Source organism: Lissotriton helveticus, chromosome 2_2 (assembly GCF_964261635.1).
Source record: "Lissotriton helveticus chromosome 2_2, aLisHel1.1, whole genome shotgun sequence".
Lineage (NCBI taxonomy): Eukaryota > Metazoa > Chordata > Amphibia > Caudata > Salamandridae > Lissotriton > Lissotriton helveticus.
Window position 1 is genome coordinate 183,526,011 of NC_136060.1, and position 26,225 is coordinate 183,552,235.

Below are 26,225 nucleotides of genomic sequence, written 5' to 3' on the forward strand. Positions count from 1 at the left end.
GCTTGGGGCTGGGATCAAATCCTCTTGTATGCTCGTATTAGGATACGGATTTCACTTTTGGAGCGTGGTGCCTTCTGGAGACCACTACCAGCGGGGTTTTTGGCACCAGTAAAAGCTCTAAAAAAAAAAAAGTGTGCGATCTTGCCTGGACATATCAAGAAGCCTTCTATACAAACGTTCCTGTCCACTGCCGCAGGCTGCGCACCTCTCCACCCATCTCTTGCCAGCCCGTCTTTCTTCCGTGCCCAGCATGCCCACCCCGAATTGACAACCGCCACCACCAGGCCAGCAGTACCCTCCACCCACTTCGTGTCCTTGCTGACTTTAACTCATTGACACATGCAGAAAGGGATAAACCAGGCACACAGTTGTGCATATTGACAGCACATAGTTAAATAAAATGAAAATGTGAGATTCTCTTATGAAGCTTAAATAGCTGCAAATGTATAAGTGTACACGTACTACATACAAAGTAAATGGTTTCACAAAAGTATATTGATATATTGCATATGGCCACATAGCAAACTAAAAACACTACTGACACAAGTGTACATTTAAAAGTTAAATAAATGTAGAAAGCCACTAATTGCAGCTTATTGTTTTCACCTACCTAAAAATAAATATGTATAAAGTGCAAGAACATGACAAAAAGAAGGCTAAATAGAGATCTAAATATCAAGATACAGAGCCACATCTAAATATCAAAATACAGAGCCACAAACACTGGAGCCCTCAGAGTAATACAACATAGCCATAAACACGTACGTGGTCATTGTAGGAAGGTAGATCCCTGACTATGGTTGCCCCCAACTTTTTGCCTGGTGTTTTGCTGGTTTTCTGACTTAGTTGACCTGGGACCCTGCTATTCAGGGCCCCAGGCCTACTGCTCTCTCTGTAAAATGGATTCCATGTACCTTAGGTACATATCTAATTGGATACTGAGTCACCTTATCAGTCCCTGTACAGTGTACCTTAGGTACCCAGGGCATAGGTGTACCCAGGGCCTACCAGGGGCTGCAGCATGTATTATGCCACCCCTGGCTGGCCATCCAAATCTGACACAACTGGCTGCACGACAGCTGGGGCAAGGTGGTGTAATCACCCCTTTGCTTTAGATATAGTATACCTATATCTAACCCTAAAATGGGCACACAGATCTCCTATCAGTCACTCCTATGGCAGGCCTTGACAATCCTGAAGGCAGAGTGCTTGGAATCGTGTGAGATAGTGCTCTGGCATGAGCTGAGCCTGTCTGCGGCTTTCGGGATCTATCCCTTAGCCGTTTCCATGATATCGCATACCATATACTCTTAAGTGCATTATAATCCTCGTGGTTATATGCCAACTCTGGTATCGCTTTATCAAAACATGTCGAGTAAGGTGTCATACGAATTGGAATACTAACCCCTCGCCAATTCTGGCGACGGGGTTAGCATTCCACCCTTCTAGAGGGACACGACATGTATGTAACCTATAACCCCGGTTAACGTCAGACAGAGCCTTAGCTCCACAAAATGGATGCTGCCACCGAGACACAAGTCTGCCCTCCTGCTGCTGGGAGTCCTCCCAGAGCAGGAGGCAAGGACAAAGGGTTTCCTGCCAGGGGCGGTGCCAGCACCGTCCCAGACAGGGTTTTGTGTATTCTAGGTAGGCAGGGCTTTAGAGGAAGGTGACTGCAAGTGGCACCCCGGTACTCACTGTGCATAGGCCAGCTTGAACCAGTTCCAGGGGCACACCAGACCCTGAGCTGGGGAAAGCCCGCCAAAGGAGAGGGGTGTAACCACCCCCCTCCTGGTCCCACCCATAGGGCAGGACTTAGTCGCGTGCCAGCCCCTTTTTGCAGGATAAAGGTAGGAACTGGCCCCCTTCCAAATCAGATCATCTTTGAATCCTGAAACTACTTTCCACGAAAGGAACTCAAGACTTCTTCCCAAGATTCTCCCTTGTGACTAAGGAGTAGTCACCCTGCAGCAGCAGGCACCAACCAAGCATCGCGGTTTGTTGCCAGTCTCTCCTCCGGATCAAGACTGCTCCAGCACGATGAGAACCGGCTTCCCTGGCACCTCTGACCTCAACCTACATCATCAGCCCAGCTGTGATCCGTGGGTGCGACGAGACCTCGAGGGACCGGCCATCTTCAGAACTGCATGACGCTTGTCCAGCACGACCACCGAGTGACCCTCGACTGAGTGCTTTGGGGTAAGAGAAGCCCCGACCCTGAGCAGCTCCAGCACCGAAGTTCAGCCCCCCTGCATCCACGAGATCTGCGTGGGGCCCTTCTGCCCTTTGCTGCTCACCGCGTTGTCCAGGTCGCTTGCCCGTTGGCTAGTGGCCCCCTCACGACGCTCCACGACGACAACCACTGCTGGTCTGGTTGCTCCAGACTAGCCCTTGCTCCCCTCCAAAAGAGGAGCCCCCTGGACCCTCCTGGTCCACTCAAGACGCCATTTTAGGTCCACCGCGTGGGCCTTGCATTTGCCAAGACTTGTTGCCAAAATCCTGGGTCCAGCGACGTCGACAGCAAGTACCTTCGTGGGACAGCTCGCACCTCCATCCTGGTCGCCGACAACGCCTCCTGGTCCGAGAGACTGCAGAGCCCAGCAGCGCCCACTCACCTGGCTGAGGTGACTTTGTCCGGTGCCATCCTGGTGCCCACTCAAATCACTGGCTAGTGATTCAGAACTTGGTCCCCTCTGCTTACAGGTTCCTTCTTCCCTGATCCAGGCTTGGATCACCACGAACTCCTTCACTGGCCGCCTGCCAGCAACTTCTTTCTTCAGGCTCCTGGATCCTCAACGAGGGTTTCCGACGCAACTTCAACCCTATGCAGCCGCAGCCCCTGGGCTAGGTAACCTGAGTACTCCGGTGCTCCAGCATAGTCCAACACCCTAAGTGTTCGGATCCACTCCCGTTTTCAACCCACCTAGTCGGGTTCGCCCGAGAACAGTAACTTCGCAACTACTAGCCTCCATAGACTTTTTCCCGCCTTACGCGTGAGAGTTCCCACTCTGCACACGACGTCCACAGGCCTCCTGCATCTAATCCCAGTGTTTAGAATTGTAGGATTAGCGATTCCTGAGTCTAGAAAAGCATTACTTACCTGCTAGCAAGTTCGCATTCCACTTACTGAGTATATGGTTTTTCGTGCCCCTAGGGCATCTGTGTAAATTGTGCGACTTAAAGTATTTTCGTAAGAGTTTTGTTGTGTGCTTAGCTCCCTGACTCATAAAGAGTTCAGGGTAGACTTGTTATAAATAAATATCTGTTTATTTTCATAACAACTTGTGTGGTGTCCTTTCACTTGGTGTTCAAGGGGTAATGTGATGGTAAAACAGCTGGCTTAACACGCCCTCTAGAGCCTTAGCCTTAGACTGCTCGTATCCATGCTACTAGGATAGCTGGTCTATAAGGTTGACTTACAACCAATCATCAATAAGGGTTGTTTGGACTGATACATAGTGATCACTAGAATAGTGAGCACTGCATATCAGGCCAACTTCTCACAGTCATTCAGAGGCATTCGGCCTTCTAAGGATTGTGGGTCAGGTTCACGGGTCAGAGAGAGAGGAATTACTTGCTCCATCCCTTACTTCCGATGGGCACTGTGGGTTCTAGGAGTTCCACGTGGCTCGTAAGTGGAAGAGTAGATAATCCCCTGTTGTGAGGTATGTGGAGTTCTTGAGTCGCGGTGGGTGCATTGAGTTTAAGGGATGACTAGACTCTGTGTAGCAGGCAAAGCAGAGGCGAGTTAACCATTTTATTCAGCGTTTCTTTATTACATGCGCTGCTCACACTTGCTCTGTAATCATTGTTTGAATGTTCAAGAGCTTTTGTCATACGTTTAAAGCACTTTACAAGGCGAATCTTGCTGTGGCTCTATGTGTGCTTTGCTCTGAGACAGCCATCCCACCTCCCTTTTAGAGGCCCTGTCTTGCCTTTGTGGCTCGGTGGCGCCTCCTGTGGGCCGCCTGTGCATCGCCCCTCCCCAGAGCGAGCCGCCCTGGGCCCAGGCCCTCCGAGGCAAAGATGTGTGACGCTCTGAGGTGTGGGTCAGCCTTGCACCATCACCGATCTCCAAACCGCAGACTTGCACGTTGTCAGAAAATGCCCCCGGAATCCCGCCGCAGCCGCACCGGAAGTCAGGCATGGTCGCCTGTGACGGGGGCGGGGCCGCGTCCGGACTGGAAGAGGAGGCAGGCGGAGTCAATGCGTCTCGCGGCCCGGGGCCCCTGTGAGCGGTGGAGAGCAGGAGGTTGCGCGCCGCGTGTTGAGAGCAGAGTCCCCCGAGATTGTCCAGGTAAGTTCCAAAGGGCTGGGGGGGCTTGGTGCACTCGTGTGTGTGTGTGGGTGTGTGTGTGTGTGTGTGTGTGTGTGTGTGTGTGTGTGTGTGTGTGTGTGTGTGTATGCTCGTGTGTGTATGTATGTGTGCGACGATGACGGTGGTGGCGGCGGCGGGAGAGGGGGGGGCCTCGGTGCACTTGTGTGTGCGCACGTGTGTGTATGTGTGGGGGGGGTGTCTCTGTATGTATGTGCGTGCGTGTGCCCTTGAGTGTGTGTGTTTATGTGTATGCGCACGCGTGTGTTGTAGTGGAGCTGCGCGCATTGCAAGAAACTTGCAACAGCGCTCGTACTTGTGCGCGTGTAAGTTTGAAATCGCCTCCAAGGCGATGCGCGCGGCCAGGATTGTCTCCTGGAAAGCACACACGCCGACAATAGGTTCTTGGCGAATGCGCTTCCGCACGCTTAGCCGAGACCTAAAAAGGAGAAATTCAAAATGCTCACTGAATTCCTGTCGGCTCTGGACCTGCAAGAATGAATGGTAGCGTTGGACTTGCAGGACACCCACAACTATATCCCTGTCCTGCCTGCCTGCCCACAGGCATTTCCTGCGGTTCAAGGTGGGTCATGAGCAGTTTCAATTTGACATGCTCCCTTTCTGCCTCACCAGTGCCCCTCGGGTGTACACCAAGGTGATGGCAGTGGTTGCAGCTCATCTGCAAAGGTCAAGGGTTCCAGTGTTCCTCCGCTACATTGGCGATTGGCTGCTGAAGGCAGGCTCACCACAGTCTCCCACCCCAGACTACGGTAAACCTCCTGCACTTGCTCAGGTTAATCATTTACTTGCCGAAGTCGCATCTGACTCACTTTGAAGCTCCCTTTCATTGTAGTTGTTCTGGACACAGTGCTGTTTCGGACCTATCCTCCCTATTGTAAAGTCCAGGATATTCAGGCTATTATACTGATGTTTCAGCCTCGATCCTGGATTTCGGTGAAAAGCCTCATGGCCTCCTGTATCCTACTTGTAACACATGCCAGTTGGTATATATGGGCTCTGCATTGGGACCTGAAGTTCCAGTGGGTGCAGCATCATAGAATCTCTCCGACATGGTTCAGATCTCGAAGGGAGCTACAAAAAGATCTGCAGTGGTGGCTGACGAACTGCGATTGGGCCAGTGGCAGACCCCTCCTACTTCGTCAAACAGAGCTAACTAATGACAGATGTGACACTTCTGGGATTGGGCGGCCACTTTGGAGAGGTGAAGTACTCTGGTCTCTGACTGAGCCTAGGCTTCACATCAACCTGATGGAGCTTTGAACGATCTGCTTGGCATTGAAAGCCTTTCTTCCTTTGATCAAGGGAAGGCTGGTGCAAGTGTTCACGGACAGTACTATTGCCATGTGGTACAGCAACGAAGGGCGCAGTAAAGTCGTGTACCCTTGGCCAGAGGCTCTGAATTACTAGAGATGGCTGGAACCCCAGGGCATTGCCCTGGTGGTTTAAAACCTGGCGGGCTCTCATTGGGCTGGACAAACCAAGCCAAAAATGCTTAGCTGATCACAAATTGCGTCACCATTCGGAAGTGGTTCAAGGTCTCATTCTGCAGTAGGGAGCGCCTTGGCTAGATCTGTTTGCAGCCGCAGAGAACGCGCAATGTCGGCAGTTATGTACGCTGGAGTTTCAATGTGGGATTCTCGCTTGGAGACTCTTTCCATCTCAAATGGAGCTACTGCCTCCTGTGCACCTTTTTGTCAATACTACTCCTGTTTAGAGTTCTGAAGAAGATCAGGAAAGACCAGGCCCAAGTTTTTTTTGTGGCTCTATATTGGGAATAGAGAGTCTGGTATGCCGGGCTATTGAAGCACCGGTCCCCTGATCAGGCTGCCTCTTTGAGAGGTTCTTCTGTCTCAGCAGTAGGGAAGGGTCCTGTAACAGAACTTGCGCACCCTTTACCTTCATCCGTGGAGATTGAGTGGTGACAGTTGACACTTTTGACCTTCCTCTTGAAGTCTTTGATGATATTCTGGCAGTTAGGGGTCCCTCCAGCAAGTCGGTATACATCTGCTGTTGGAATAAATTTGTGGCATGGTGTGCATCTTGGAACATCAATCCCCTTTCAGCACCCGTTTCTCAGGTGCTTGTGTTTGTTCTATTCTTGGCCCAGCAAGGCCCTGCTCTAGGAACGGTTAAAGGTTATTTATCAGCTATGCTGGTTTTTTTTTAGGTTGCTGGACCAACCTTATTTGTTCAAGTCCCCTTTTGTGGCTAGGTTCCTCAAAGGTTTGCAACCAATGTTCCCTCTAATTTTTTTCCTTTGTGTGCGTTAGTGTAGGGTCTCTGTGTGCTGCAGCCATGGCAATGTGCGCCAGAAACCAGACCGTGCGTGTGTGCACCGTCAAATATCCCTCCAAACTTTTGCTTAAAAATCTGAAAAGATGGTGCATTTCCACACATAGTGTCACGTTAAACTATACTGTGTTGTGTGGTTAGCTTTGCCGTAATTTTTAGCTGACAAAATAGCAAATACAAGTTAAAAGCACTTAAAAAGTATTTTAAAGTTGTGTAAACTAATTGCATCGGTGGTACTCATAGTACGGTCCGCGGGCCGCCAGCGGCCTAGCAGACCTTCATGCACCTTGCCTTGTCGTTTCTAGGCAAAGTGGAGATGCATGGGCTGTAAGAAGGTGTGAAAAAAACAACAAAGCCTCATTAACAAGTAAATGGAAGCCCTGTGAAGTACTCCGGTACAGCTGTGTGCGCGCCCAGGAAGCTGTCTCAGCCCGGGCTGCCACAAACTAATGGGTAAGTGGGGGGAGGCTGGGGCTTAAGCCCTTTGAGCCCAATGGGCATTGCACGCCTGGATGTAAGCACATTCAGAATTTGGACAGATGGGGACAGAGACAGACAGATAGAGACAGAGAGGAAGAGAGAGAGAGGAAGGTAGAGGGAGGGAGGGAAGTGGAGGGAGGGAGGGAGAAGGGGGTAGAAGGTGGGAGAGGGAGGTTAGGGAGAGGGAGATAGAGGTAGAGGGAGGTAGAGAGAGAGGGAGGGGCAGAGGGAGGGAGCGGGATGTAGCGGTTGAGGGAGTTAGAGAGGGAGGGACAGAGGGACGGAGAGGGCGGGACAGAGAGGGAGAGGGCAGAACAGAGAGGGAGAGGGAGGGACAGAGGTAGATGGAGAGGGAGGGACAGCGATGTAGAGGGAGGTAGAGAGAGGGAGGTGCGGAGGTAGAGGGAGGTGCGGAGGGAGAGGGAGGGAGAGGGAGGGACAGAGAGGGAGAGGGAGGGACAGAGATGGAGGGAGAGGGAAAGGGTGGGAGAGGGAGGTAGAGGGAGAGGGAGAGCGAGCTAGAGGAAGAGGGAGCTAGAGGGAGGGACAGAGGTAGGGGAAGGAAGAAGGAGAGGGAGGTAGAGGAGGGAAAGGGAGAGGGAGGGACAGAGGTAGAGGGAGGGAGGTAAAGGGAGAGGGAGGAAGAGAGAGGGAGGGACAGAGGGAGAGAGGGAGGGACAGAGAGGGAGGAAGAGAGAGGGACTGAGGTAGAGGGAGGTGGAGAGGGAGGGAGGGAGGGACAGAGCGGGAGAGGTAGGTAGAGACAGAGGGCGGTAGAGGAGGGAAAGGGAGAGGAAGGGACAGAGCAGGTGAGGTAGGTAGAGACAGGGAGGGAGGGAAAGGGAGAGGGAGCTAGAGGGAGAGGGAGGGACAGAGGTAGATGGAGGGACAGAGGTAGAGGGAGGGAAAGGGAGAGGGAGGTAGAGGGAGGGACAGAGAGGTAGAGGGAGAGGGAGGAAGAGGGAGGGACTGAGGTAGAGGGAGGTGGAGAGGGAGGGAGGGACAGAGCGGGAGAGGTATGTAGAGACAGAGAGGGAATTAGAAGGAGGGAAAGGGAGAGGGAGGGACAGAGAGGGAGAGGTAGGTAGAGACAGAAAGGGAATTAGAAGGAGGGAAAGGGAGAGGGAGGGACAGAGCGGGAGAGGTATGTAGAGACAGGGAATTAGAAGGAGGGAGAGGGAGGGACAGAGAGGGAGAGGTAGGTAGAGACAGAGGGAATTAGAAGGAGGGAAGGGAGAGGGAGGGACAGAGGGAGAGGTAGGTAGAGACAGGGAGGGAAAGGGAGAGGGAGGGAGAGGTAGGGACAGAGCGGGAGAGGTATGTAGAGACAGAGAGGGAATTAGGAGGGAAAGGGAGGGACAGAGGGAGAGGTAGGTAGAGACAGAGAGGGAGGGAGAGGGAAAGGGAAAGGGGGAGGGAGAGGGAAAGGGAGGGACAGAGCGGGAGAGGTAGGTAGAGACGGAGAGGGAGGGACAGAGAAGGAGAGGGAGGGACAGAGAGGGAGGGGTAGGTTGAGGTAGGTAGAGAAAGAGAGGGAGGTACAGGGAGAGGGAGGGAAAGGGAGCGCTAGGGAGAGGGAGCTAGAGGAAGAGGGAGAGACAGAGGTAGAGGGAGGGAAATGGAGAGTGAGGTGTAGGGAGGGACAGAGGTAGAGGGAGAGGGAGGGATAGAGCGGGAGAGGTAGGCAGAGACAGAGGTATGTAGAGGGAAAGGGAGGGAGAGGGAGGTCGAGGAAGGGACAGAGCGGGAAAGGGAGGGAGATAGAGGGAGGGAAAAGGAGTCAGAGGGAGGGAGAGGTAGAGTATTTGCTACTTCTGCACGTTGGAAAAAATTGTCTTCATGTCAGTTTTTAGTGTTTTTTAGCTCCTCTGCACTTTTTTGCTCATGTTATATTTTCTTCTTTCAAGGGTAGCTATAAACTCTTTCTGGGACTGACAGGGGAAAATTATTTCTGTTTGTGATTTGGATAGTGCTTCTGAATAGTATGGTGGGAAATATAAACTGAAGCTAATGGGCACTAAGTAGGGAACCCTGGCCTTATGGGCAACCTTTTTATTAAATATACAGACTGCACTTATGGCCAATGCAAAATTATACTTTTTTTGAATGCTTTTTCCTCACCAACCCACCAGCTGGTGGAATGATGCATGGCATGGGAATCCTGAGTAGAGCCACACTGCAAAGTATTCACAGCCTCAGCCACCAAGCACCCTTTTTGTTAGTCCAAGAATCGTTCCATCAACAGCATAAAGTTAATGTCAGCAATTTTATTTTCCATGTCCTGCTTCATCTTATCTTCATCACTCAATGATGCTACAGTCCTGCTCTTCCCACCGACTAACCATGCCCCCAAATCCGTTATGTTCATCTTTTTTTTCCCTGTTCATCAAATTACTCCAGTACACCATGTACTCGTTAATCATACCTTTTTTTTTTTTTATTACTGGCTTATATAATTTACTCACTCCCTAGTCTGACAGTTACTCTAGGTTAACCCTGATCCAGATTTTATAATTTTTTGACTTAAAGCCAATTGCTGTTGACTGACAGTTGCCCTAAAACTGAACAGGAACAGGGTTACAATTAAAATATTAGTGCAGCAATATCTACTGGGGGGGGGGGGCATACTCAAACTGCTCCTTCTGTGGACAGTGTGGACAATGTGCAGCCTTTAATTTTAAACTTTTGTGTGTTCTAGGAGCGAAGTTGAATGTTTTCAGATAGGAAACGATGACTTGTCTTGCGGCATTTTAAATACACGTTCTTCCAAAGCTATTGCAGCGTTTTTAAATAAAGTTGCTTGCACTTGCCTCTCCCCCTTCTTTCTTTCCTCTATGTTCGTCGCTCCTTTCTCTCTTTCTCCTTTCATTCTACTTGATCACCCATCACCGACCTCACCTCGCTCCTCGCAATCCTATTCTCTGTCACCTATTCCTGAATGAAGAGGCTCAGCGGTCAGGGCAGGGCAGAGGCCCGGCTGGGGCCGCTCGTGCACACTGCACTAATTAAATGTAATGAGAGAGAGGCTCGGCTGTGTGTGTCAGGAAAAGGCAGGCTGAATGTGATTGGTTGCGGATTTCGATTATGCAGATTTTTAAAGCAGTGAGTTACCCAGGATCTACTGCGAATGCTTTATTTCAAAGAATGCGTCTGCCTGTACATCTTTAGATAGTTATTTTGTGGTGTTATACATCCCTATGTTTTTGTTAGTGTTGGCGATGTTGAAACTTTTCTTACTGTATGTAAGAATGGTTTTTACTTTTTCTGTACGTGTGAGCTGCAGTCGTCTGTTTCATCACCATACTATCAGAGATTGTTTCCATAGTGCTAAACTAAGGAAATTAGTTTCTATAGTTTGTGGCCTTCGCAAACTGCGAGGAAGAGTTTTAACTTCCGAGCGTGAAGCGATCGAATGCCGCGTGTTTGACACTCTGCATTACATTTCTAACAGTGCCCAGCTGCTGGTGTGCATTGCAATTAGCACAAGTACTAGTACATATCCCTCAGCTGTGCACTCTAAAAACTGTCAGTCTCCCGCCTAGAAATGGCATTTTTTCGCGCCGCACGCATTTTTAAAGCAGCGGTGGCGCGAAAACGGTGTTGCAGGGAGTGCGCGGTAAATACAGCTCACTGCGCGCTTAGGGTGACCTCTGTGCGCGCGCGCGCTCACCCGCGCAGCTTATTGGGAACAGTGTTTGCAACATATGTTTTCTCCCACGTCATTCATCATGCCCCAGTCGGACTTAAACCATGCCTTGACTTTTTTTAATGTGCGCACCCTTTGATCTTTTGTGCAATTGCCATCTTCGGTTATTGACCATCAACACTGCTCTTCTAGTGGCCATTACGTTGCCAAGAGTGTCAGGCAATTGCAGGCACTCTGTGCACACTCTTCCCTATACCACCTTCTATCTGTACAAGCTGGTTCTCCGGACACGTGCCTCCTTCTATCTGAAGGTAGTGACTCCTTTCCATGTGAGCCAGATTATCACCCTGGCCTACCTGTGCTCCGATTCACCTTTCCAAAGAGGAGGAGAGACTCAACTGTCTGGACTTAAAAAAGAGCGGCGTTGTTCCATCTTGATTGCACAAAAGAGTGCTTGGTGGACGATTAGCTCTTCATATGGTGTGTAGGGGCCAAGAAAAGAAGGCTGTGTAGAAACTGACCAACTCTTATGGATGCATAAAGATCTGCTATGCACTGATTAAAAAGCAACCCCCTGAGGGCTTGCCTGCTCATTCCACCAGAGCAAAGGATGTGACCATTGCCTTACCTGGCGGAGTCCCTGTCCTGGACATCTGTCAGGCAGCCACGTGGGCATCACTGCGCACGTTTACTAATCATTACTACCTGGACAGTCAGGTCCATAGCAACTGCCATTTTGCCTGTGCAATCCTGCAGGGATTTCTGGTTTGAATTGACTTCACAGGCCCACCTCCAGGGTGGCATTGCTTTGGTACCTGTTCTAAGGTAAGAAATCTGAAGCTAGAAATCAGTCAGATGAACAAGTTACTTACATTAGTTAACGCCTTATCTGGTAGAGTCCATGTAGACTGGGAAAGTTATTTTTCTTTTTTACATTTTTTTTTAGTTATATAATTTCATTGGCTTTTACGAATCATTGACGGGTAGTTTTAAAAACAATTAAATGGCAGTGAGACATAAATCCTCCCCACCCCATAAGACAGCATATGGAACCCATTGCAATCCTATTAAACATTTTGGAGGAGTTATTTTCCCGTAGCTTTATCCAACGATTCCTGTGCCAATGTAAAACCTATTAACTCCCCTCCTTCCCTGTTCTGTGTCAAGTTCTCTCCTGCCTATATCAAACGTAAAGTGTATGGGCATTCCAGGTAGCCCAGCAACCATCTGTCAGTTCATCAGGAGTCTTCTCGTCACCTACACAGTCAGATCTTCTGGCTCACCTTGTGCCCGCCGATCTCTCAAATCCACCAGAATAGATGCCCATGTACAGAGATTATCCTAGAGTTTTTAATCTTTTCATACATGCTTCATGCAGATTGCTTCCACTGTCACCCATTCACACATGTCCTTCTGCCATGTCTCAGCCCGTGGAGGCACTGGGTGCAATAACGTTACCGTAATACGTCTTTTTGCTAACACTAACCCCAAAAGCACAAACCTTCTGCTCAGCTTCTTGTTTTGGGGGGGCAGGTTCCTGGCATGGAAAGTTGTGAAAATATCTGGCATCAGCAGGCCCGGGTAGCACTTAAATAGGCCCCATGCATGTCATTCCTGGTGTGGATGCTGACTTAGAGCCAAATGACTTCACCTACCGGTTTGCAGGGGTACTGCTTAAAAGCTTATAGATCAAGTTTGACGCCTGGAGAATATTGTAAGGTAAGGACTCTGCGGCTAGATAGTCTCTAACAGATAATGTGTTACTGAGGGTAAGTGACATGTTTGTTGCGTAGACACGTGGAGATTGAGTAGTGTCAGTTAGTTTCTGTTTTCCTGGTTGCGTCACTGAGGTCATCTACCAGAAGATGTATCCATCAGAAGACTGACACTTCTCTTTTGAGAACAATATTTCTAGAAGATGCATAATCTTCCCTCAGATTCCTTCTCATGAGCCAATACTGTGGTTAATAAGATCTCAAGGTATACCTATGTATTATGCTGTATTTGACACTGTCATGACTGTTGTTGCTCTCCACATGCATCAATGGGCTCGGTCCAGATCAAGATGTACGTTGCCTTCAAATTGCGAAGTAATAACTCTTTGAGGCAATTGGTAAGTCTCCAGTGTAATTAGTAAGAATACTATTATCTTTGTGTAGAGTTAGTTCCAAAACGGCCTGTGTCCAGCAGCAGCAGCACACCGCTGCTGCTGCCGGACACAGGCGTTTCGGAACTCTACGCAAAGATAATGATAGTACTTTTACTAATTACACTGGAGGCTTACCAACTGCCCCAAAGAGTTGTTAGCCATTTGAAGGCAACGTACGTTTTGATCTGGACTGAGGACATAAGGGTACTCCCCATTGGCCTTAGCCCTCATTTGTGGAGTCTATGTCCATCTACTGGAACGTTTTGCAACTTCACTCATTGCGGATACCAACACATTTATACACAAATCTGGCTACCTTATATTGCCCTGAAAAGACCTTGTGAAGGGTGAAACGGGTTGGCTGTTTTCCATATGCACACAAATGTCTTTTGAAAAATAAAGAGACATGCAATCAACATCTGAAGACTGAACTTTACTTTGTGTATACTATAACCTGTTGATTATGTGTGTTGCCTGGCATCAGCTTTTTTTCTAGAATGTATCTGTGGTCATGTGGCAGCTAACCATTTGAGGTGGGCAATACGAGTTTAGTTTGCTTTCTGCGACTAGCCTAGGTGGTGCAGTTGTCTTTCACTCTGCTGCCTTTTTGCCTTTGGTGATACATGCTTCAGTGGGGTCTGGAAATAATATCTGGGTATGTGGTATTGTCTGCAGCCTATGCTAATTGTAAAAGTTTTGAGAAACCGTTTCTTGTGCCTCTACACTGGCGATAGGATAACCATTTTTTTGCAAGAGGAGAGTTTTTTGGTTAGTTGAGGGCCATTCCTTTCAGGCTCCTACAACCATTCAAGTTACAATACAAATTCCATTCTGACATCCCATTAATCCGTTCCTGGGCTGGATAGTTACCAGAAGGGAACACAAGTTTTCCATGTTTAAAATAATTGTGCAATTTAGATTTTTCTTAAAGTTGCCATAGTATTGTAAAATAAAAGCCCACTGCACAAGTTTTCCCAATGTGTTCATAATCTTCCAAATGTTGAGATTGATCCGGTATCTACTTAAAGTACACGTGGACATTGAGAGTAAAAATGTATAATATTTCTATTTGCATTAGTGGCCTGCTAATATTAATTATGCTGTTGAACGTCTTCTTCTGACCTAACATCTTAGTTTGAAATAGGTTTCTCAGTCTGTTTGCTAAAAAGATATTTGGGTGTTGGTCAATTTTGTAATTACATTTATTTTTATCTGCCCAGAATCTAAACAGGCAAGCATTTGATCTGTCAACAGCACTTCTGAAAAGGACTGTCCAAACCATTGAGCCTTGCATTGCCAATGTATGTATAAACTGGTAAAGGTATTGCTGTGTTTACGAACTTGTATACTGCTTTGTGTTTAACCTGTTTGTTAATGCAGGACAAAACGTGTAATGGATTCTTAGTTGAAATGATAGCGGCCGTACTTCTGTTTTTTCTTTCACCATTTGTGTTGGTTTAAAAAGTCTCAAGTGTATGCCATCTGTTTGACATGGCATAGATGTTCTTTTGGGGAGGGGAGGTAGGGGGAGATTGTCAATGCTATATCCTGGCATCCCAAAAGCTCTTGTTTCTGTCGCACTGTGGCAAATATTTTGTTCCTATTAGCCTGGTCTCTACTGGTAATATCAAGTAACAAAGGGAGAGAGAGAGAGAGAGAGAGAGAGAGGAGGAAGTATAGGCGCTCGTTTGTTCCCCCCCCCCCCCTAATCTTGGATTAAACAAATGAAGGGCACGATCTCAGAGCTACGCTCTAAATAACCCCGTAATCAGGGTCATTGGAAAAGAGTCTCACTTGAAAGGAACCAATTTTAGTTTATAGAAGAACCCTCACCCACCCACCAACCTAGTTGGTGGCATGTTTCATCATCGGGTTCCTACCCTGGAAGCAAAGTGCCTCCTAGATGTGCTTCGACGCCTGATTATAGCGGAGCTGTTTTTTTTTGTGGTTATGTTTAGTTTGTTAGTAGTGGGTACCATGAGAGTGAAAGGTTAAAACTACATCCAGGGTTGCCGATTCTTTATTATGTGGTCCCTGAGGTAGGGTTAAAAGAATAGTTATTGGGACGTGAATGAGAGGATTAATCTCGCACTTCTCTTCTTGAGAACCTGGAAGAGCGGTACAAGTAGGTAAACCTGCAGGCGGCTGACCTTGATACTAGTTTGACAATAGGCACCGCCTCCAGCTGGAATCTGTCACAGAAAATATTCGTGCCCTAAAAATGACAAAATCTGATGGTGAAACACGTAAGTTATGCACCGTACACACCTATGCACACCTTAGCATGTGTGCATAGTTCACGTGAATTCAGGGTTTACTCTGAAGCACAGGTCCTGAAGATAGCCAATCAATTGGAAACTCATTGGCTGAAACATGTAGACCACTTCAATATTATTTTCACATATCTTTGAAGAGACCAACCTAGTTGGTGGGTGATCGTTCTTCCATAAACCAAATTGGTTCCTCCACTGGTAATATTCAGCATGAACCTAAACTTGACTGCATTGTCATTATCTGCTGAAAGATGCAGCAGAGTGAACAGAGTGTTTACTGTTTCAAGAATATGATGGCTAGTGAGGAACTAGTAACTCGAGTAGTTGGGGAACTGCATAGTAACTTGTACGCGCCCACCTCTGTTCTAAATCTTCTGTTAGAACGTTGTGTTTTGAAGTTGTGAATTTGATGTGGAACAAAAGGGCCAGATCGAGAGAATAGGCATGTTGTGACAAAAGTACTGTTCCCATGCCTCTTTTTCCAGACTCTTGTATGTTTAACCTCTAGTGGATTCAGTATTCTGCAAGTACCCTAAAGGTTCTGATTGTTTTAATGCCAACCGTCGGTAGAGCTGTGATATGCTGCGGGCTATGCCCACACAGCACCCTCCCACTCCAATCTTCAATGAAGGAAAATAAGGAAGGACCCTGCAGGCCTTGTGGTCCGAGAAGAAAATCACCTCATCGAATCCTATGAGGTTACTGATAGTCATTGAATAGCTTATATTTTATGGAGTGTAGGGGTTAGTCTGCTCGCCTGCGGGTGATGCCCCTGTTAAGGTCTATCTAGTGCTCTGTAACTGAGCTGGGGGTCTCTAGCCTTCTCAAGTGAAAGAACAGTAAGTGGGTATGTGAGTGTAATAGCAGTTGCACGATTGCTTTTGTAGAGGGAAAAGATGTAAGAGATGTTATTCTATTGCAAATGTTTATAATTACATGTTTTAAAGTTAATTAGGTAGTTATCATATGTACTTATGTCACTTTTTTCAACTAGTTCATGTATTCAAAGGTTGCCAAAATTGTATTCATGTCAAATTTCGCAATAAATTCTACATTCTAATTTTGTGATAACATAATTTGTTGTGATTATTAAATCATAGAATGGCATGTTTGGAACAAGTTTTTACGAAAGTATATTTAACTTTCACACAGTGTAAAAAGCGGATTATGTTAAAATAAGGAAACTTCAGAAATAAAAATCCCAAACCAAAACTGAGGAAATTTTTTAAAGCTGTTCATTAAATAAAAAATGGTCTTGAAAATGCGCTACGTATTGTGGTTTTAAATTTTAACAAAATATACATTATCAATGTAAGGAGTACGGGGTAGGGCAGTGTTTGTGTTGTAATTCTTTTTTTATATTCTTAATGGTGTCTTAATTGTTGTGATTTTGAAGGTAGTGTTTGTTATTAGGGTTTCTTTATTTTTGTGTACTGCATTTTACAATTGATGTAAATGGCAGTAAGATGAGTGAAATAAACATGAGTTAGTTACCCTTTTGAAGAAAGGACTTTTTTGTTGTACTAAGATTGTCAGAGAAAAGGACCTGTGAGGCTTTATTAGCTTGCAACCGGAAATTAGTTTCCTAAATAAAGCCATCTCTGCACGTTTGTATGTTTAAAAAGAAAAAAAAGAAAGTGCTTACTCTAGGTAACACTGATTTCATACTTGTTTGCATATTAAACTTGAATCAAACATTTTGGTGGAAAGGCAGTGTAAAGCACTTGTGAACTCTTTCTGTCACAAATGATGTCAAACATAAGTTCTCAATGTTTTTTTCTTTTAGTTTTTTAACCAGGTTCTTGTTCTGGGCAAGTCTTCAGTGAGTGATCTGTCGGAGCATGTATTCGATTTAATACAGGAACTTTTCGCCATAGACCCTCATTTATTGCTGTCTGTGATGCCACAGTTGGAGTTCAAGTTGAAGGTAAAATTATGTCAACCGTTTTTTTTATTTTGTCAGAAAGCGAGATGTATGTAAATAATTTGACTGCATTCTCACACTTCATATTTATATGCAAAAGTTGATCTGGGCTGCTTTGAGATCGGGAAAAAAATGAAGCACTAAAAATATATTTATATAAAAGGCCTACATTAAAAAAAAAAGTAGCAAAAATGCCTACTCCCGTGCGCTGCAGTTGTGTTGCCACCAGCATTAGTAATCTCATAGCTTAAGATAAGGGGCAATTGTCTTGCTCGGTGGTTGACAGTCCCTCCCCCTGGTTTACTTCGTCCTGTGTGACATATGGTGCAAGTGTTTGTGCTGGTTGCACATGCTTTACTACTACCTCATCAGTGTTTCCATTTGAACACTGCCCATGGCTGCACACAATGGTAGTCGTATTGCAGGATTTCCTTTGGGTATGGTGTGCCCTGTGTTCAGGACCGGTCTACCTGAAATCAATCTGGTCTGTCAAGTGACAAAGTTGCCATTGACTAACCATGCTGCATGTTCCTGCCTCAGTAAAACTATGCCTTCCTCTCTCGGTCTTGCTCCCTGTTGCCTAATATTGTTGATCAGCTTTTGGACTGGGCGTAGAATGACCCACATGCAAACCATAGCCTGCCACACTAGTTAAAAACGAATTCCCCGTGTCGGACACCTGCCTGAAAACAGGACTTAGAGTAAGAAAAAGGGCCTGAATTTCGAAATCAGCAGTACTTTGGTTGACTGTTTTATACCATAGCAACCATATTTTAAGAATTACAGGACAGTTAGAGCCAGAAGCTTGTAAATTGTGTGGACATCAAGGATGCCCAGATTAGACTTATGCCCACAACCTATTTTCGTATCATGCTGGGGAGAAGTTGTCACCTTGTTAGTCTATCGCCCCCCTGGGCCAGCTAATGAGTTTAATTCTGCTCTTATTGATGTCACCAGTACTCTGGCAATGAGCGCAGCTAATTTCAGTATTTTGGGAGACCTTAACCTGCATTTTGACCTCCAACATGATAACGAAATAGACAGCTTGCTTGCAGACCTGGCGGCTTGCCAATTCAGTTGGTTTCAGGCCCTACCCATATTGCTGGTCATTTGCTAGACCCAGTCTTTTCTAATATTTCCTCTGCCTCTGTCAAGACGTCCAGTATGTTAGTCTGACCACTCTCAGGCCACTGTCTTTCCCGACTTTTGAGCCCCTGTATAGAGCCTCTCAACAGCCCTCTTTTAAAAGCCCTTGGCGTACATTGAAGCTTGAGGATTTTCATGCCCTTCTTTCTGTGCACCCTCCTAAACTGCATAGTAACCCCGATCTGTCATATAGATCACTCTGTAATTGTATTCTTCATTCCCTCATTCCAGCCAAATGGTCTAAAGGCTGTAACTCTGACTCTGTGAGAAAGTGGCTCTATATATACTGTACTAGAATGAAGATAGAGTCCACCAACCCCAGAGGTATAACAGATGTTAAAGTCAGAACTGACCTTACTCTCCAAAGTGGTAGCTTGTTCGAGCAGTAAGGCAGTACCAGAGGACAGTGTAAAGCATTTGTTGTACACACTCAGTCAGCAAAAGGTTTCACACACTCAAGGACTGAACTCCAGGCCAATTGTTTTTATATCCACAGATATAGTTGTTTTATTTTTAGAACCAACAGTTATAAATATATACTTTTCTGGTATGAGTACTCTCATGTAATTACTTTGCAAGGGAGCAATAAAGTTCGTGCACACAATGATTACAGTAAAGGTAGTAAGCAACACAATCCTAAAACACACTCCAGCATTGAGCTCAATGGGTTTTCTACATATGAGTACTGTTGATTACTTTATGGATTACTTTAGTAGTTACAGGACTAGATCTGATATTCAGTCCTGGGGTCTAAGCTGAAACCAGGTTAGCAAAAACGTTTTAGTTACTGTAGTGAATTTTCATAAATATAAAGCGGTTTTAAAAGTTCACACTTAGAAACGTTTCGATGTAAATCTGACAATGTTATTCAATGGGAGAAAATCCAGGTTGCAGGTAAAGTACGATCGCGTTACTTTTGTAACCCAGCACTGGTCTCCTAGGGCTAGCACTGGGGACTTAACTCAAAACCGGTAGGTAATTGCGTTTCAGTATTTTGTACGATTTTTAAGGAATATTTCCAGTTTTCAAAAGTAGACACTTGGAAGAAATTTCATGGAAAAGCATACAATGGGTTCCTATGGAGAAAATACAGATTACTAGTAAACCCGCTAGGGATTACTTTTGCGGTTCAGTACTGGGCTGAAAGGGTACAGTACTGGCTTCTCCCCTGGTCACAGGTGAGTACTTAGGAATTCGGACTTTGGCTGATTTTATGTGAATATTTCCAGTTTTCAAAACTTCACACTTAAAAAAATTACGAGTCAAAAGGAGTCCATGTTATCCAATGGCAGGTAAGTGAATTACCGGTTTCCAGGTGAGTACTTGGTAGGTGAAGTTAAGGTCCTGGGCATAGACTCAGGGGTCCCCCAGGGTCAGGTAAGTGCAGTTCAATCCCAGCGGCACAGGGGCGACCGGGTGCTGAGGTAGGTATGCCCAATGAGGAAAAGGGGGCCTTCGGTTGCTGGCTAGCAGGCCACGCAGCTCTGGGTGCTGGGCTCCGGAACACTTGCTCAGGGCAAGGGGGGAAGTAGGATAGGACAAAGGGGGTCACAGCCAGCGGCTCTCGGGTGGCTGGGTGCAGGGTGCTTTTGAGCCGTCTGGCGCTCAATGTTATCCAATGAGGATCTTGAAAAGGGAACAAAGGCTACAGGCTCGGGGACGGAGACTCTGCAGGGGCGACCAGCACTTTGAGAGGTAAGTTGGGATTTTGGAGCACAGGTAGGTACCCCACAGGAAGGCATAGGGGGCTGTAGGGCGCCGGGTGCAGGGGTGTCTTTGGGTGTCGGAAAAGCTTACCCTCGGCTGGTCGTGGTTGGGGTGGCCCCTGGTTCTGAGTCTGCAGGTGTCGGCTGGTTCGTCGAGGAGGGACGTCCTTGTGGTCTTGGTTCAGGTTGGCCCGGCCCGGGCTCGGCTGGTGCAGAGTGGGCTGGTCCGGAGCTTCCTGGTGGGCACCAGGTGGGTTGTTGCAGCAGAGCCTCTGCTGATGGCAGTCCCAATCTTTAAGAGGGTCAAGGCAGGCAGGTCCTATGGGTCGCCGGGTTTAGGCAGGAGCAGGTTCCAGGATCAACAGGCCGGTAGGGCTGGGGCCAAGTCAGTTGTTGTTGTTCTGTTGTTAGCAGCTGCACGGCGGGTCTTCTTCTTCTTTTTGGTACCGGAATCTAAGGAAGGAAGGTTCAGGGAGCCCCTAAATACTAAATTTAGGGGCGTTACAGGTAGGGCAAGGGCAGGGACCAATGGGTCCCTGTCCTGGGGTGAGTACACCCCCTAGCCTGCTCCTCTCCTGTGGGAGAGGGGCAGTAGCCTAGCTGGGATTGGGCAGGGCTCCCCATCTACAAGATGGCCGGAGCCCGGGGTCGTGCTTCACCTCGCCTCCTCCACCTGAGGGGTGGAGTTGACAAAGGTTGGCACAACCTCCTTCCTGATGTAGTTTTTCCCACCAGTCTTCCCGCCAGAGTGGGGGCAGAACTGGTGGGGAGTAGTTGCTGGGTACAGCAAATGGTCTGGAGAAGTTCTCAGAGGCGGCATGCCTTTGAAGCTTCCCCCTGTCCATCCTGGGGGAGGAGACATAGCACCTCGCCCAGGATGTGCATTGTTGCAGGCCCAGTAGAGAGCGGGGGGCTCTCCACCCAGAGGTCCAGCAACATGTCTGCTGTGTGGCAGCCTCTGCAGCCACTCAGCCCAGACGTGAATTGTAGGTTCGGGTTTTGGAGGGCATCTCTAAGATGCCCTCTGGTGCATCGGTCATTAAATCCCACAGTGGCATCAATGCGGGTTTAATGTGCTGAGAAGTTTGGTACCAAACTTGTCAGTCTTAAGTGTAGCCATTATGGTGCTGTGGAGTTCGTGATGACAACCTCCCAGCACCATATACTCTTAATGGCATCACTGCACTTACAGTGCCCAGGAATGGCCCTGGGTACTGTAGGGGCACAGGGCTCATGCACCTGTGCCCTCACCTCTGGCATAGGGCGCCCAGCTAGAGGGGTGACTAAAGTATGCCAGGGCAGTGGGTCCTGTGGGGATGGGACACAGATGTGTGCCATGTCGACACTTGTTTTAGTTCTGTACTTAGGCACTCAGCCTGCAAATGCAGTGTGTGGGTGCCAGGGTACAGGGCCCCTGAGGGAGGCACAATAAGTGCTGCAGCCCTCAGGGGTCTTCCCTGGTCACCATGCCCATGGTACCTAGGGTACCATTTACTAGGGGCTGACAGGCGTTCAGAGATGCCAATTGGGTCTTTTGTTTCAGCATAGTTTTAAGGAAGGAACACAGGCCCTGGGTACCTGGTTGGCAGGAGCCCTGGGTACCTGGTTGGCAGGAACCCAGGACACACTCAAAGTACATCAGCAGTTCAGAAAAAAAGTAGGGGCATACCAATGCAAGAAAGATGGCACTTTCTCACACTAACCCATGGTTTAATGATTCTCTGGCCGCGATACTTAAATCTTGTAAAAAGCTGGGTATTGCCTGGAGAAAGGACTATGACCCTGTGGCAAAAATATGCTATCAGGCTGCTATCAAGAGCTACCATAGGACTATACACTCTGTCCGGGTGGCTTACTTCGCAAATGAAATCAAGTTAAGCTGCAAACCGGCCAAGTGAATCTTCAAAATACTTAAGGATCTTAAAGTTAGGAAAAACTCTACTACCTCCGTGATTATATCTGAGCAACATTGTGAGGACCGTGCCACTTTCTTTGTTAATGAAGAGGAAACAATCTATAGGTCTTTCCCTCTGGCGCCTCCTTCTCCTTTTGCTCCTCACGGACCCCCTCCTATTCATTCTTTGGAGTTTATTCCTTCCATCTCACAGGAAGAGTTCTTACTACTGAGTGGTAAAGTTAAATCTGGCTCTCTGGTAGACCCACTGAAACCTGCCCAGTTTAGGGACTCCCAATCTGTGCTCCTGGCACCTTTGTGCCAAGTTGTTAATACATCTTTTTTCCACAGCTCTTGTCCCTGAGCTATGGAAGCAGGGTAAGGTAGTTCCTCTACTCAAAAAAACCTGCTCTGGATAAGTTGGAAAGTTTTCTTCCTATATTCCTCCTACCATGGGTAGCCAAGATTGCTGAGGCTCACATGAATAACATTTTAACTGGGTTCTTGAATATTAATGGCGCCTTGGATCCCTCCCAGAGTGGCTTCCGCCCTGGGCACAGTACGGAGATTGCTCTCTTGGCTGTGACCGAACATTTGCGGACCATTCTCGATGCAGGGCACACTGCGGCACTGATACTGCTTGACCTCAGTGCCACATTTGACACAATCTTCCACAAGATTCTTTTACATCGTCTGGAGGAGGCTGGTGTCGTTGGCGTAGCTCTAGAATGGTTTAGATCTTTGCTGTCTGAGAGAACATTTCAAGTGACTGCCCCTCAGCCCCCCCCCCCTTTCTCTCCTGTGTCCAACCCATCGGGCAGGGTGTGCCTCAGAGCTCTGCTCTGAGTCCTGTACTATTTAATCTGTACGTTCAACCTCTTGCTATGGTGGCTAGGGACAAAGGCCTTACCATGGTCTCGTATGCTGACGACACGCAGTTGATGATGGCCCTCTCCGACGACTCCACGCAGGACGCCTCCAAATTTAGGAGTGGCCTGGCGGCAGTCGAGGAGTGGATGACCGCCAACTGCCTCCAGCTTAACGCCAATAAATCTGAGGTGTTGCTGGTGGGGAGAGACAAGGGACTATGGAGTGAGCAATGGTGGCCCATCACACTTGGTAGTGCACCCAACCCTAAGGCGGTAGTAAAAATCCTAGGGGTATGGATGGACTCTACACTCCGCTTCCAGGATCACACCAAGAAAGTGTTTCGGCCTCCTCTGGGTACTTAGGCCCCTGCTGGGGTTTTTTGATCCACCCACCAGTCAGTTGATCATACAAGCGGCTATCTTATCTAGACTGGATTATGCTAGCTCTTTCCTCCTAGGGGCTAATCAGGAAAAGGTAGTGCGCTTGCAGCGAGTTCAAAATGCAGCAGCCAGAGCCCTGCTGGGGTTCCCGCGAAGCTGCTCAATAGCTGGTGCTATCCGGCGGTTACACTGGTTGCCTTTGGCTTAGCATATCGAATTCAAGGCTCTCTGCTTGTCCTTTAAAATGCTGAAGCTTGCGTCTGCCGGGCTTTTGGTCAACTTGCTGGTACCTTATTTTCCTAGTCGCCAGCTGCGCTCTCTGTTGCAATACTTTGTTGTTATCCCTCGAGTGAACCGTCTCCGTGCTGGGGGAACCGTCTTTCCGTTGTTTGGCAGCCAAATTGTGGAGTGGAACTCCTTGCCCTTTCAGATTCGCAGTTTGGATAGCCTGCTGGCCTTTCGAAAAGCCATTAAGACATATCTTTTCCCCTTGGCCTAGTTTCCCCCTCTATGTTCACTACTTTCAGCGCTGGGACGCCTAGTTCTTAGCCTCTATGTTCCACTGGTGTTTGCTCCGGGATGCCTCTTCGCTGAGGCAGCTGTGCGCTATATAAATCTAGTTAACATTAACATTAAACCCCCTTCATCTGTTAAGAGCTTCATTGCCTTGAGGAAAAGCAGAGTTGTCCTGCTGGAAGATCTGCACAAGACCCAGCTGTTTGAATGAGTGTTGTGGAGGATGTTTTGAGAAACCAAGACTAGGAGGCACCAGATCTAGCAGCCCAGTTTGTCAAGATGCCGGGCCAAAATTAAGACTACAGATGAGTATCATTCCCGGTTGTTGACCCGAACAGACGATTTCTTCCTTCCTCTATGGTGTGCATGTATTGTCCCTGGTCAACTAGAGACCCTTATGTCAGTGTCTGCCCTTGTACAGGAGCAAAGGTATAGGTCTCAAACCGTCACACCCCCAATTTGGGTTTTCATTCCACTGTATGTATTTGGCCATCCTGATTCTGGGACCAATTTTACCCATGTTTGCATCATTTACAGTCCTGCAAATAATGCCTTTTTATGCCCCTAACTCCTTTTTAATGTCTTTATTATGGCTTTAACAACTGAAACATAGGTCATGATGTATATAGGTGAATCACTTATTCATTATAAGGAAAACAAGATCATAAAAGACATGGCAAGACACCTGTTTATCGTTTTGTTCGTGACCGCTTACAACCACACTGTGTATGGGACTATGCATTACTCTGAGCATATTATATGATGGGAAGAATAGCAATTGTATTTATAACCGGTTGCCATGTTGTGGGAAGCGCAGTCAGGTACTTGGGCAATTATAGAGATGTTTTGTTAACCACTTCCCACCCAGCAGCAGCCAATAAGTTACATTTATGATTCAGCTAGGGACAGCATCTGGAATAGCGCGGGAAGGATCCTAGAACAATGACATGCATTAAAATAATAAACCTAAACCCCGATTATCATATTAAAGTGATGAAGCACAAGGCAGTGAAGGTCATAGGTCTCCTCATATGCTAAAATTATCCATTGAACGTTTTGAAAGTTGTACAGGTAAGATGGGGTACCATTTGAATTGATTTATGCCTAAGTAAGGCTCAATGTTTGGTAATTCCTAAAAGGGAGGTGCTGTAACACCTATTTAGATGTTTACTTTAATTTGAGTCTGTCATTTTTTGGGATATGGGTACTCGCTGTCCCTGAAGCTTGTAAGAAATTAATCATTATCTGGATTGGGTGACCACCCACCTCCGGAATGATCACAACCATTTTCATGGTAAATCCTCAGTCTCTCAGTTAACTTGTGCTTAACCACCTAGTAGCTATGGCACAGAGCAGACTGGCTTAACATTGGGCAATTTGTAAAGTATTTATACACTACCAAATCCGTATTAAAGTCAAAATGTAAAACAAAAATCTCAAACCAAATTACAAAGAGTAAAAAATTAATAAGAAATGGCACTAAAATGAAAAAAAAACAACAGGGCGTCCAGAGATACGATTTCTCAAAATATTAAGTAGAAATAGCACCAAGAAATAAGTGCCAATGAACGTTTATGGTCAAAGACTTAGTTGCAATTTCAGACTGACCGTGGTGAAGCGTGGGTTGGACGCACCAACCAGGTTCATCCAAGATAAAGATTTACTGGCTTTTGTCCCGTAAGTCCCAATCCACCACAGGAAAGCATCCCAAGACTTGAGGCAAGGCACATAGAGACTGGCAGGGTGTCAGGCAGAGGCCAACAGCAGGGTCCAGTCCAGGTACATTTGTCACTGGTCTGCTGGATACTGCCTCGTAAAAAACCCTCTTGCAGCTTCTCTTCCCTGTAGCTGCCAAGGAAGCTAGGCTAGCCAACTGACCCTTGGAGTCCACGTCTTTGTCCTGGGTGCAAGACTGAGCAGGTCCAGTCCTTCTCCTCTCAGGTTACGGACAGCACATTCAGGACTTCTCTGATTTTCCGCCGGTCCAGAAAGTATTCTGAAATGCGTGTCTGTAAATGCCACATTTAAGCATGGCATGGGCTAGTGGGTGGAGCGGAATCCTGAAAACTTCCTAACAAATGGGATAAGAGTCCCCAGGCCCAGACCTTCCTACTTTTGCAGGAATTCCTGTTTACATTTTTGGCCTGTATGCTGTAAAGCAAAGTAAAGTTAAGTCCACATTTGTAAAGCGCACAATCACCCGTAAGGGTCTCTAGGTGCTGGGGGGCCGTCGGGAAGATTAAGCGAGCTATTGCCCAGAGTCACATGGTGCTGGGCTAACCTGCCGCCAGAGCCGGGGATCGAACCGTGGTCCCCAGATTCCAGCGTCAGTCGCCCTGGCCGCGGCGCCACACTATAGGCCAAAAATGCAATGTGTCATCGCAAATCCAAGATAGTAAAAGTCTTCCAACACACTAAACTTGAACTCAGAGGCCTGTATGTCTGTCTGGAGCATACTGTGGCAGTCTTCCCGCATCTACACTAAAACCCAGTTTGAGACACTTTGCCCACAAACCCCCAAAAGAAGGATCCTTCAGCAACGATACAGAGGGACCCATAAAAATTAACTTGATATCCTTTTCTCTCTTGTTCGAGTGTTGTCTCTCAACATAT

At 47.3% G+C, this 26,225-nt stretch overlaps 1 protein-coding gene across 1 annotated transcript in view; it reads left to right on the plus strand.

Moving 5' to 3' along the window:
- Positions 1-26,225, plus strand: part of PDS5A (PDS5 cohesin associated factor A) — a 1,342,323-nt gene that overhangs the window by 217,165 nt on the left and 1,098,933 nt on the right. The window contains exons 7-8 of the mRNA XM_078678314.1: positions 14,124-14,204; positions 16,963-17,103. Coding sequence (XP_078534440.1) covers positions 14,124-14,204; positions 16,963-17,103 — 222 coding nt within the window. The remainder of the gene's footprint in view (positions 1-14,123; positions 14,205-16,962; positions 17,104-26,225) is intronic.